General features: G+C 57.7%; 1 protein-coding gene across 4 annotated transcripts in view; it reads left to right on the top strand.

The window, feature by feature from the left end:
* The window catches only part of LOC122381433 (moesin/ezrin/radixin homolog 1-like), a 28,692-nt gene that overhangs the window by 5,887 nt on the left and 10,754 nt on the right, over positions 1-12,051 (top strand). For 2 of the 4 annotated variants that reach the window (XM_043365582.1, XM_043365579.1), the window contains exon 3: positions 11,025-11,204. In XM_043365582.1, the coding sequence (XP_043221517.1) occupies positions 11,025-11,204 (180 nt within the window). Of the gene's footprint in view, positions 1-2,069; positions 2,385-11,024; positions 11,205-12,051 lie in introns of those variants that run through there. The other 2 variants (XM_043365581.1, XM_043365580.1) reach the window with 2 other exon arrangements.

The following is a 12,051-nucleotide window of genomic DNA, read 5'->3' on the forward strand; positions in this document are numbered from 1 at the left end:
GGCCAGCGCGAACCCCTCCCTACCTCCCCCGCAGTATGTCAGTGGTATGCCCTATCTGGGCGGCGGCTTCAACTCGTGACACTGACGCACTAATCCTGTCTATAATCTGTACCGAGAGGTCGCGTCACCGCGGTGGCAGTGGGGGTTCATGCGCCGAAGTGGGACGGGACGCCGATGGGTGGGGTCAGGGGCAGCGTCACCCATTCGCCTGAATCGGTGCACCCATCACTCCCCGGTCAGAGTCGCTTCCTGGTTCCCGCTGCAGAACATGTATAGGGAGGGTACAGAGAATGGACGGGATGGTGCCCCGGACGTCGACTGCCACACAACAATGTCAGTTGTCACTGTGGTTGGTATCAGCCACAGGCTGGCCTCGTGTGAGGCGCAGTTCGGGATCAGACCGGCTGTGCCAGTCGCTGATGTTACACTTCTGACCACACTGGTAGCTGGTTTGATCGCTGGCGGGTTCTGGTCCAGTGCAAAGTACTGCGATGGTGATTTGAAATCGACAAGTTTCGGATGAAGGATGTGTACCTCTTTGTTTTGCCGCGTGGAACGATCTGATTCCGCAGACTACCCGATGGCAAGCTTTATTCGTGCTAGTGAATGTATTTGACTTTTCAAGCAAGACCCCACTCCACGGACGAAGTGTAATGGCGGTGTCCACCGCCGCACTGAGCTCCCACACTATTCTCCTTCCGTATCATGACTGCGTACGATGCTTGCTCATTAGAATTCAGCTATTGCTTTATTCAAGCTTCAATGCAAGTGTCCTTGCAAGCATTTTGATGAGTGGGCTGACCCAGCGGCCCAACACCTTGAAGCAAGGTAAACAAATGAAGATAAGCGTAGACGCTCCAATGACACTCATCGGCAAAGTCATCTTCTTTTGAGACGAATGACTTGCCGTTTGGAATGGCGGCCATCTCGATTTGGTTCATGCCAATGTTGAAAGAGCTTCGCATGACTGCCTTTTTCCCGCATGTTTCTAGAATAGAACGACCTTGCCTGGGCGGTTGGTGACGTAGTTTTTACACCGGTTAACCCGGATCACGACCGCATGCAGCCTTGACGTCAGGTGCTGTGTGCGTGCTGCCGACGGTGATCGGTGCCATGCGCCGCGCGCTCCCCGCTCATCATGAGCGTGTTGCGATCATGAGTGGTCTTCCTGAGCTCGGTCGACACGGACTGTGATGCGGTGGACCGACGAGAGCTCTGTGCGAACTGCGAGACGGCGGTCACGACTCACGTATGACCTGACCATCATCACGGATGACCTGGTCATCGTCACGACTAGCCGTGCTACGCTGATACCTCGGTCACGGCGCCATTCCGTGATATTGATGACGGCAAGTCGTATGAGAAAGGTAGACGTTCGATGTTTTGCCACGGAAATCTCAGCGTCGCACTCTTCACCATACTGAAACGTTGCGGTTGTGTTTCCTGCTGAAACTGTCTGAACCTAATGAATGAAGGCTCGTAGTCGTGTCGTGCTCCATCCTCGTAGGTTGTGACTAAGTGTTGTGACGAAATCCCAGAACCTCGGACTTGCCGCCAGCGCCGGGAGCTGGTTCCGCCTTTTCTTTCTGCCGCTGCACTTTTGCCTCCGTAACTATTATTGAGGAGGGCTTCAGTCGCGTCTCCCGGGAACAAACAGGAAAACGGCACAAAGGGGACGTACTCCAGCCACTTTCCTGTCAGACGGTGTGCCAGACTGACACGCAACGGTGGAAATCCACGGCCAGTGAGACACGTGGCCAGGGAGACCACCACTGATTCCACAATTGGAATTTGATTTCTTTGGGTCGAGATGACCGTAAGCTGTTATTGCTCGAACGTTTTCCAACGTCAGTTGGTGTTGGGGTGATTGACGGTGGTCTCGGTGATACCCGACACTGCAGGGTCAGCCCGTGTGTAACTGACCTGCCCAGCGGTCACAGGGGCCACATGGCTGACGGGGCACCTGACCTCACCCCGGGTGGGTGGTCAGTGGGAGCAGCTGCAGCTCGTGGACCCGGGACCACCTGCCGTGGGGTGAAAGGAGCGCCACAGTACCCTGGGGAGGAGCCGGACTGTGCCGGCGGGCAGAGCACCGCCGGCGGCCGCCCGGCAGGTGGAGGGGCGGCGCCTGCCGCGGCCAGCAGCGCTGGAAGGGGTACAGCCAGGTGGAGGTGGGGGAGGAGCCTGGCCGGGCGGCGCTGGCCGTGACTATCGCGGCGCGCCAGTATCGCCACCGGAGCTCAGCGGTGCCGCCTGTCGCGCGGGCGAGCCGGTCGAGTGCGCGAGCGACCGTGTAGTCAGCGAGTGAGGTGCGGCCGCAGACCACGGCCTGTCACAACATCGTCTGCCAGAGCAGGCGCCAGGTCGCCAACATGGTGCAACACGTACGTATCATCGCCATCGGACGGCGGCCCGGGTGTCGTAAGAGGTGCTTTACGGTTCACTTCCTTGCAAGACAACGTTCTGGTTTGAACGCTTACATTCGAATGACAATTGTGCCCTACTTGAGGCATTGGCAGTGAAGTGGCAGAGATGGGTTATTGTAAGGCATTTATTTTTCTTGCAAGGGAAATCATAGTACTCTCAGAAACTAGCGGCGCAATCCGTTGTGATTCTTGTGATCACAATGCTTGCTAATTTTATGCCTTCCCTTTCCTCGGGATTTCTTACAGGCGTGCCCCGGTTTTTAAGCTGGTGGTCAACATGCTTAGAGAGTGATTCATGAGTGTCATGAGACTGATAAATAATGATCTTTGAAGACACTTGTCGCTGAAGAATCGAGAACAGTGTAACCGAGTTAAACTGTCAATGATTTAAGCAAGCTACACTGTATTTGAAAAGCCTCTGCTTTAAATGTCTCAGCTGTCTCTGCTTTATCACGTGAAAACTGATAACTGTTACATTTACAATGTTTCTTATCTGCAAGTGGCAAATATACATTTGCCGCTACTTGAATCGTTGCCGATAATTCTGATAACGTAAACCACCTGAGACGTCGTTGAACTTTGTGCGGTAGGGGAGAGTGGGGCAAAGCGGCCACCCTAACGTTTCTAACGATGCCGACGCTTGATTTTTAAACTTGGAAAGATTCTTTCTATACCAATGTGATCCCTATTAAATTGTCTTTTATTCCAACTGCGTTTCATTTCCAAAGGCGTTCACATATGGGAGATATTGACAAAACTTTAAACCTATAGCATATTGGCCACTTTGCCCCATCCCTGAGGCAAAGCGGCCACTGGCGACTTCTCAAGTCCCGATATGAGAAACAGAATAGTTGCCTCATGCACGACTAGGGTATTTGATGGTGACAAGGTTTAAGGGAAGATGGATGTTTACTTTGTTATCTTCCCACCTATTGCTAAACAAAGAAAGAATTTTCTTGGAAAAACATTTAATTGCATAATTTGGTAACTCATGTAACCGAAAAGTGGCCAAGATGAATGCATGACGACACATTTGAATATAAATGATGTTTTTATCCAGATGGAAACAACTTATGGCCAATTGGGGGCTGGCCACTTTGCCCCGGCCGCTTTGCCCCGCGCATACCGTCCGAGACAAAAATATTCCAGCTCAGCTATTAGTGGGGTAAAAAGCATTAAAATTGGTAGAAGGCATGTACGATAACCACGCAATGCATGGACAAAAACGCTTATAAAAATTCCAAACGGTTATGGAATAAAATAACATTTAAAAATTGTAGACATAATTGGTAACCTGGCAAGAAATGCTTTTCCGTGTTTCACAGAACAATGGCGATGGGCCTGAAACTCCGGACTGGCTCATTCGAACGACCGCAAAGAGAAGTATAATTGGAAATCATAAATTGGAACTGACGCCAGCTGTGGAGGGCTAAAACGATGGATGGCCGCTTTGCCCCGGGTGGCCGCTTTGCCCCACTCTCCCCTACTGTTTCTGCTCTATCAGCTCCCTACACGGGCTGTGCAGTTCCCTCGAGCTACATCCACCCTCGATCATTGTCTCAACTATCGTAGTTCCCTCCTCAAGGCTCGATATTTCGTATGCATGATGACGATGCGTTAGGCTCGCACGGACCCACACGATTGCATTATCTGGGAAATTTGTGCTCTCTTCAGAGCTCATATTGACTCCGTATCTTTCACCGCCGAGAAAGTGAGCGTCGGGTTCCCCATGACCAACGCTTTCTGTTGTGTGAATGTGGCCTCTGTCAGCTGGCGGCAGTTGTGTGGAGGTCTGCGCTCCGTCAGTGAGCTCGGTTTCACTCGTATGCACGGCTGTCTATGTCCACTCGGGCGCCGCTGTGTGAATGCTCGCCGCGGGTCACGGCCCCACAGTCTGCCCGTCTCCTCTCTCCCTTTGGAGATGGCGACAGCCTCTCGCTCTGCGGACCCTCCTCTCGCTGAGTCGCTGCGACTGCCGAGCGCCCCCGGAGGCGGAGCCGCGGTCACAGGCGGACCCACGGCCCGGCTCCTGGCCTCGCTGGCTCTGCTGCTCGCACCGCCGCTGCATGCTGATGAGCCGGCCCGAGTGAGCAGTTTGTCGCCCTGCCGACCCGAGCCGGCCCGCCGCTCGGCGTGGCGGCACGATTACCACAGGGCAGCGTGCTGGGGATGCCGGCTCGGGACGGGTACTTAGATCCTCACGACCGGATATCGCCGGGAGCCGGCGGCACGACAAAGACGGGTCTGCGGTTCGACCCGGCCTCGCCGACCGGGGCAGGTGGTGGCCGGCAGACAGACCCTTCCTGTGCGCCGCCGCTCGGCCCGCGCGGCGCGGCACGGCGCGTCTTTTGAATTTCCAAGGTCGTGCCGGCGCGGCGCGGCGCTCCAGATGGTGGCTGAGTCACACCACAGCGCGCGCGGCTGACTCATTCACGGGGTCTGCGGTGCGCACCGGTTCCCGGGGCAGTGGCGGCGCCGCGGCTCCGGGGTCCGCCGCCGGAGCTGCACCCGTGCTGTCCGCTGGAGACTGATGGAACGGACAGGGCGGAGCAGCGGTGGGTGGTTGGTCACTGGTCACCCGACTCTGCAGCGGTGCCTCCGACCCAGGCCGACTAGAGGAGCGGCCGGGCCACTGCGGGGGCGTATAGGCCGCGGTGACTGAATCAGAAGGGATGGGAGCCTGCAGGTGTGCTCTGCACTGCAGCGATACCGGGCCACTGGCTGTTGACTCGGTCAGATAGAGTTGCTTGGAGGAGAATGACGCACACTGGCTGGTCCAGACGGGACGGCGCGGTGCGGCCCGACTGATGTTCGGCGGCTTGCTCTGATGCTATGGGTGGGCTGGTCCGGTCCGGTGACGTGACCAACCATCACCGCCCCTCAGCGCCGTCCTTGGCCCGGGCCCGGTACCGTTACGGGGCCTGTCCGGCCATCCAGGGCGACGGGTCGGCTGACCGTAATGAATTTCAGTACAGGGCGAGATTGCTGGGTATGGTCCGGGGGCAGGGTTATGCCATTCTGCACGGCCGGAGCGCTGTGTTGGACGGAGGGGAGATCTAGTCCCATCTGCCTCTAATAGGTCGTTCTGTGTTTTTGTTCCGTCGTTCTGCACTCAGTTATTTGAACAAATGGCTTTTCTATTATGTCCAACGAACTACGCACTGAATAAAGCGTCTTCTTCAGATAGCAGTTAGTACGGCGGCAGTGGCGCAATGAGACGTTTGAATTGGTTCCGGCGCGGTTCGGCGTTCTCACGGGCCGGAAACGCTCGGCTCCTGTCCGTCAGTGGGGCGGCGTTCGATTGGTGCGGCCGGTGGAGCGTGAACGGTCGCCGGCGCGGCCGGATACGGCGACAGGGGCGGGACCTGGAGCCGGCGCCGTCCCTCCGTCTCCGCAGTCAGATAGGCGTCACGCGCGACCCGGCCCGACACGGCGCCGATAGCAACGGACGAGCGACGCGTGTGGCGGCGCCCCCGCCCCCGCCCCGCACCGCACAGACGCGCAGATACGATACGGTACGATCGGGGCGGTGTGTGGTGGGAGCTGCCTCTTACCGCTCCGCTACGCACGCACCGCGCCGGTCCCTCCATACAAAACCGTACCACTCACTGCCTGATGGATGATGATGCTTCTGAAGTGAGATTCCATGGGATATATGGTCTCCCAATGACACAACACAGGGTTGTAATTTTTAAATTTTCCTTAATTTATCCGATGTCTTTTACACTATGTTCGTAGTATTTTGGGCCTCATGGTGGCTTCCTGCATCATTACGGGGGCAGAGTGTTTCCCCGAGGGGCGGCCCTCTCAGCATCTGGAGTGACTCAGCTCACTCGGCGACCGCCGGCCGGCCGTGACTAGCCGTCAGCGACGTCTGCCTGCTGTCACCGCCGCCAGCCTGCGTACGGCGCACACGCTCCACTGCGCACACGCACCGGCTCGGGGCCGCGGCGCGGCGTCAGTTAGGCGCGGCGCGTCATCAGACAGCCGACAGCCGGGATACCAGCACACGGCGGACGGCCGAGATGGCAGCTGACGTGCTGTGGCTCACCACACCGGCAGTCCGGGTACCGCGGCTCGTCTGCCGTCCTCACGAACACCGCGCCGTGCCGTGCCAGGCGCCGCCGTGACTGCGCCGCTCCTCACTCCAATGACGCCTCAGTGATGACGGCAGTCGGCCCCGCTGAAGGTCGCCGGCCGGCGCTGATGACGCGGTGCGGTCTGTCCGGACAGGACCGGAAATGGCCGTGGGAGGAGCGCCGTAACGGCTGGACGGTGTGTCTCACGGCGATGACACAGAACCAGCGGCGGCAAGGAAGGAGCCCATGACATCATTTGAGTGATGCGTCAAGTGGAGACTGGCTGGGTGAGCATGAATGGGCTGGCCGAACTCACGATACAACACAAAACTGCGGTAGTGTGCCGACTCGACTCGTGTTCGTGAGGAAAATTGCTCCTCACTTCCATATTTGGGGCGAAGAAGCACACACAACTCATGCGACTAAGTTGTCTTGTGAGCCTGCAAATCATTGACAAGTAAACAAATCGGCCACCATCAAATTAAGTGGAAGACGATTCGTCTCGGCACCGCCAGTTGCTGCCCCATTGCATTGCTGCAGCTTCACCGCTTAGTCACTATCACGATTACGTGCGATTCTTCCGAAGCGGCGCTAATTCTTCTGGCTTTCTCGCGCATCGAACCTCTGTTGAGCATTTGCCATGCCGTCCCTAGCCCCGTCGTTCCGTGCCCCCGAGCACGGTTCGTCGGAAGGTCATCTCAGGCTCAAAAGAAACGATATATACCATTCGAAAGCTTGCGGTGAGCTGAATCCAAAAATGTATTTTTTATCAAAATCGATCGATGGCCTTTTTTGAAAATTGCGTTTTTCTAAAAACTTAATAATCTTTTATTCAACGGGCTGTCCCGGACATTCTTGAAAACATAAACATGTATTTTTGAGTTCCAATGAAAGCTGAACGCCAAAAGAACAATATTTAGCGAAGCAATATTTCCAAACATTAATATGCGTCTCCCACAGCCGAAAATAAGGCACAATCACACAGCTCAGTGTCACGATGGACCAAAGTCAGCCACACAGAAGCGTGAAATGACCCTTATCGACTCGCAGACCCGGCGCTCTCGGCCCGCCTGACCGGCCACGGAAAGAACGTTCGGCTCTCGTTCTACTAAACAAATGTCAAAGTTGTCAGTTTAACTGTCCACATCGCTATTAAAGCTATTCAGGATACCTGTGAAGAAAATTCATTGTTCTGTCATCTTCACATCATGCATTAATTTGCATCTGTTCATGTCTACTTTGCTCAGTTGAGCTTGGTATCATGCCCATATAAGGAAAATTGGCCGCGCTGAAATGTCAGAGGCTGCACCGGCCTCAGCTCGGGTGGAGTGGGGGTAGCGCCCGCCGGGGCAGGGTAACCTTTGACCGGTCGCACGGCCGAGCAGCTGTCACCAGTACAGCCTCTGACAGTGAAACCCCGCTCACTTCCCCTGCGCGGGCACTGATCGCAGCTGGATGGAACAAAACATGCATAAGAAAAATGTAAATTAAAGCATGTTGTAAATCAAGCAGAACAATGAATTTTCTTCACAGGTATCCTGAGTAACTTTAATAGCGATGTGGACAGTTAAAGTGGCAAATATTACATTTGTTTAGTAGAACGAGAGCCGAACGTTCTTTCCGTGGCCGGTCAGGCGGGCCGAGAGCGCCGGGTCTGCGAGTCGATAAGGGTCATTTCACGCTTCTGTGTGGCTGACTTTGGTCTATCGTGACACTGAGATGTGTGATTGCGCCTTATTGTCGGCTGTGGGAGACGCATATTAATGTTTGGAAATATTGCTTCGCTAAATATTGTTCTTCTGGCGTTCAGCTTTCACTGGAACTCAAAAATACATGTTTATGTTTTCAAGAATGTCCAGGACAGCCCGTTGAATAAAAGATTATTAAGTTTTTACAAAAACGCAATTTTCAAAAAAGGCCATCGATCGATTTTGATAAAAAATACATTTTTGGATTCAGCTCACCGTCAGCTTTCGAATGGTATATATCGTTTCTTTTGAGCCTGAGATGACCTTCCGACGAACCGTGCGAGGTGGGTCGCCCTCCCTCGGGTCCGTATCGCTCGGTGCCGGTCAGCGCCCCGCCCCGTCCATCCGTCCGTCCGTCCGTCCGTCCGTCCGTCCATCCAGTGCCGCCCCAGTCGGCCGTCCGTCTGTCCAGTGCCGTCCCAGTCGGCCGCTGACCGCCGCCCGGCCGCGGCCCGTATCTGGCCGCCCACGGCCGCTTCCGTCCTTTCACCGGATGGTCGCGTCGGACGAGGCCGCGCAGCGCAAGGAGAAATTTGAAATCCCTGCGCAAACACACTTGCGACGCCGCCAGGAGAGGCGGTCGTCGCGAATGGAGGACCTCCGCCGACGCCAGGATGTGTGTAGGAGCGCAGGCTGAAGAGGGCGGCCACTGTTTCCTTGGGCGAAAGCCTGTTGCGAGTCGCACTCGACGCTGTTGTGCAAACACTAGTCAGTTAGTCGCGGTGTGTCCGGCACCGGCCGCCGATTTGTCCTCGGCTCGGCTGTGTGTACCTATGTCTGTCTGCCTGTGTGCAGAGACGTGCGTGGGCGGTGGGCCCCTCTGACGGCGGCCCGATCCGGTGGAGGCTGGCTCACCGCGCCTGCACGCCGCGCCGGACCGCCGGAATGTGCCGGCGAACCGGCGGCGTGCCACGCTCCGCCGCCGCCGCAGCGGTAGCCCGCGCCGTGCCGGATTGTGGCTACGTCCGGCCCGGTCGGCCGTGCTCCGCCCGCCGGCTGGCGGCAGACGGCCGCCGCGGCAGCACGGTCCCCGCGCCGCCGGCCGTGTCTGCCCAGCTCCGTCTGACGCTCCGGGCGGACGCGCGGTGGACGAGCTGACCGGCCGGCCGGACCGGTTGGCCGACAGGGCGCGCCGGGCAGATGGGCGGCCGTCGGGCGGTCCCGCGGCCGTCAGTTGCGCCTCCGGTCCCTGCCTAGCCGCCGGACCCGGCCGCCAGCTGTCTGTTGCGCGCCCCTGCCGACCCGCTGCGGGTCTGACGTCACATCATGACCCCCGGTGACCGCTAGGTCGGACCGGTGACCTTGGCGGCGCAGCGGGACCCGTCCGCGCTGCCTCCGAGCTCCGCTGCTGCCGGGCTGCTGCTAGCTGAGATTTCCATCTCGGCAGAGGACACGTCCCGCTCCTGTCTCATCCCGTATGGGAGCAGCGGTCCCTCCGACCGTTCGAAAAAGGCAACCGTTTGACGCACGTCGTCCGTGCCTCTCCGACCGGATGTTGAATGGCAGACCGGTCGTGGGGGGCCGGTTTGTTTTCGTTGGAGTGGCCCGCGGCCGGCTGGGGAAGGGGTGGGCGCCGGCTGACGGCCAGTGACGTGTGACGTCAGGTCACGTGAGCGGCACTCCCGGTGGTGACGTCACGTCAGGCGGGCGCTCCCAGTCGGTAGCTGCTGTTCGGTCGGATGTTGGCTGATCCTGGGATGCAGGGCTCATGGCGGCTCTAAAAGGGCCTGGAGAGAAGAGTTGACTGTGAGTCCCTAGCCAGTAGCCATGCCGTGAAGCGAACAAACGTCCAACTGCTAACACATTCCCAGATGTGACACGGCTGCTGGCCACAAATTGCAGACAAGATGGACACTCACTGATGACTGATGAGATGTTAATGGAGTTCTACCGTTACTGCCATTTCTGGTCGTAGCGGTTTTGCAAATGTACATTGTCATTTGCATCTAGTTTGGTGTTCGCAACCCGCCCACCGACAATGCTAAACCATGATGGCTCTTCTGCGTCTGAATAGGGTGAGTTGTTGCGGTCATAGGTCATAGTAGGCAGATCCGTTGCTCTTTCAAGAGTCTAGAATCTATACTGTCTTGTGCAATGCAAACACTTCCATTGAACACTTGTGCATGCAAGTACTTGGTCAGTGTTAACGAGCTAAATCCTGTCTAAGGGCCTTGTAAACCTGCGCTAACATCCTTTCGCTCGATCAGCTGAGCCCGAGGAGAGAGAACGAGAGGGAGGGAGAGAGAGTGAGGCGCGTTGTAGATTGATGAGTGTTTTTGCTGCCATTCACATTGGCTAACATCAGCTGAGCTCATGCGAAGGACAGACGAACAAAACACAGTCTGTGTCGCTGTGGGGCCGCGGGGCCGGTCTGCCTCGGCCCCACGGCCGCACACCCACGGCGTCACGGGGGACCGGTTCCTGGGGATGCCGCCGTCCGAGGCCGGTCACCGTGATGTCACCGGCACGTGGGCGGTGCACGCCCTCCCCTGCCGGCCACCGGCCCTCCCCCCGCCACGTCCCGTGATGGTACACGCCGATTAATAGATAACCGCAGTTTCACCGCAGGAATTTCATCTATGCCAGCTCGTTACGCGCTGTTGCTCGTTTTTGTACCCTTCGTTAGAGGCTAACTGTCATTGATGCGGTAATGATGCTGTCTGTGTGCTGTGAGCTAGTCATTAGTGTGCTCTGTGAGTTAATGCGTCTTTACTGCCGTGCTTGTTGTGACCTGACTTGACCTGACCTGACCTGACCTGGCTCGTCCGCAGGTGAATATACGCGTGACGACGATGGATGCCGAGCTGGAGTTTGCCATCCAGCAGAGCACCACCGGCAAACAGCTCTTCGACCAGGTCGTCAAGACCATCGGCCTGCGAGAAATCTGGTTCTTCGGCCTTCAGTACACCGACAGCAAGGGCTACATCACCTGGCTCAAGCTCAACAAGAAGGTTGGTTGGGGTGGGGGAGGTGTAGCGAGTAGGGCGGGGCGGGGGAGGGCGATTGGCGGCGAGGTTTGGCAGCCGCCTCTCCGGATGGTGCCGGGATTAGCGCCGATGATAGAGGTCCGTCAGAGCTGCCACCTGCGCCGGTGGGTGGCGCGAGTCGGGGTCGCTCCCCGCGGCGCTCGCGCGGGGAGAGGGGCAGGAGGGCTGGTGACTGCCCGCGTGATTCTCAGAGCCAGGGTCCGGAGTAGATAGCAGAGTCCCGGTGCAATTTGTGGCGGCTCGATCCGGAACCGGCCGGTATCGGCGCCGCGCCTCGTCTCCGAGCAGGAGCGCTCGCACCTCGTCGACTATCTTATCGGCGGCCGAGGCGGAGCGCGGAACAATGGCCATCGGGGACGCGTTAGCGCGGCCGAATTAGGCGCCGTCACGGCGCTGTTTGCGCGCGCCGCCGCCGGGCGCCCGATGGGGCTGATGGCTCACCTGACGCCTGGTGGCTCACCTGACCGACTGACTGACTGTCTCTCTCGTCACGCAGCCGGCGCCCCTGGCCGCCACGCATCGGCCACCGCACCGCGCTGCGTGGATGGCTATCGGGGTCGGTGACCGACACCGGCGCTTGGCCGTTTCTCCTGCGGTGGCAATGGGACTCGCCGTACTACACAGTACCGCCGATCCCCATCTGTTGTTTGTTTGGGACGCCAGTGGACCACTAGCCTAGAGACACCACTGTGGCTGGGGATAATTGTAGGGCTGCGACGGCCAATCAAATGATACTGGCTCGCCGGGTGTTAGTCCGTGTCGCTGTCAGTCTGGCACCGTGCCGCCGTGCGCTCAGTTAGGTTTCTCTGAG

Source organism: Amphibalanus amphitrite, unplaced genomic scaffold (genome assembly GCF_019059575.1).
Source record: "Amphibalanus amphitrite isolate SeventyFive unplaced genomic scaffold, NRLGWU_Aamphi_draft 000120F_arrow, whole genome shotgun sequence".
Classification (NCBI taxonomy): Eukaryota; Metazoa; Arthropoda; class Thecostraca; order Balanomorpha; family Balanidae; genus Amphibalanus; species Amphibalanus amphitrite.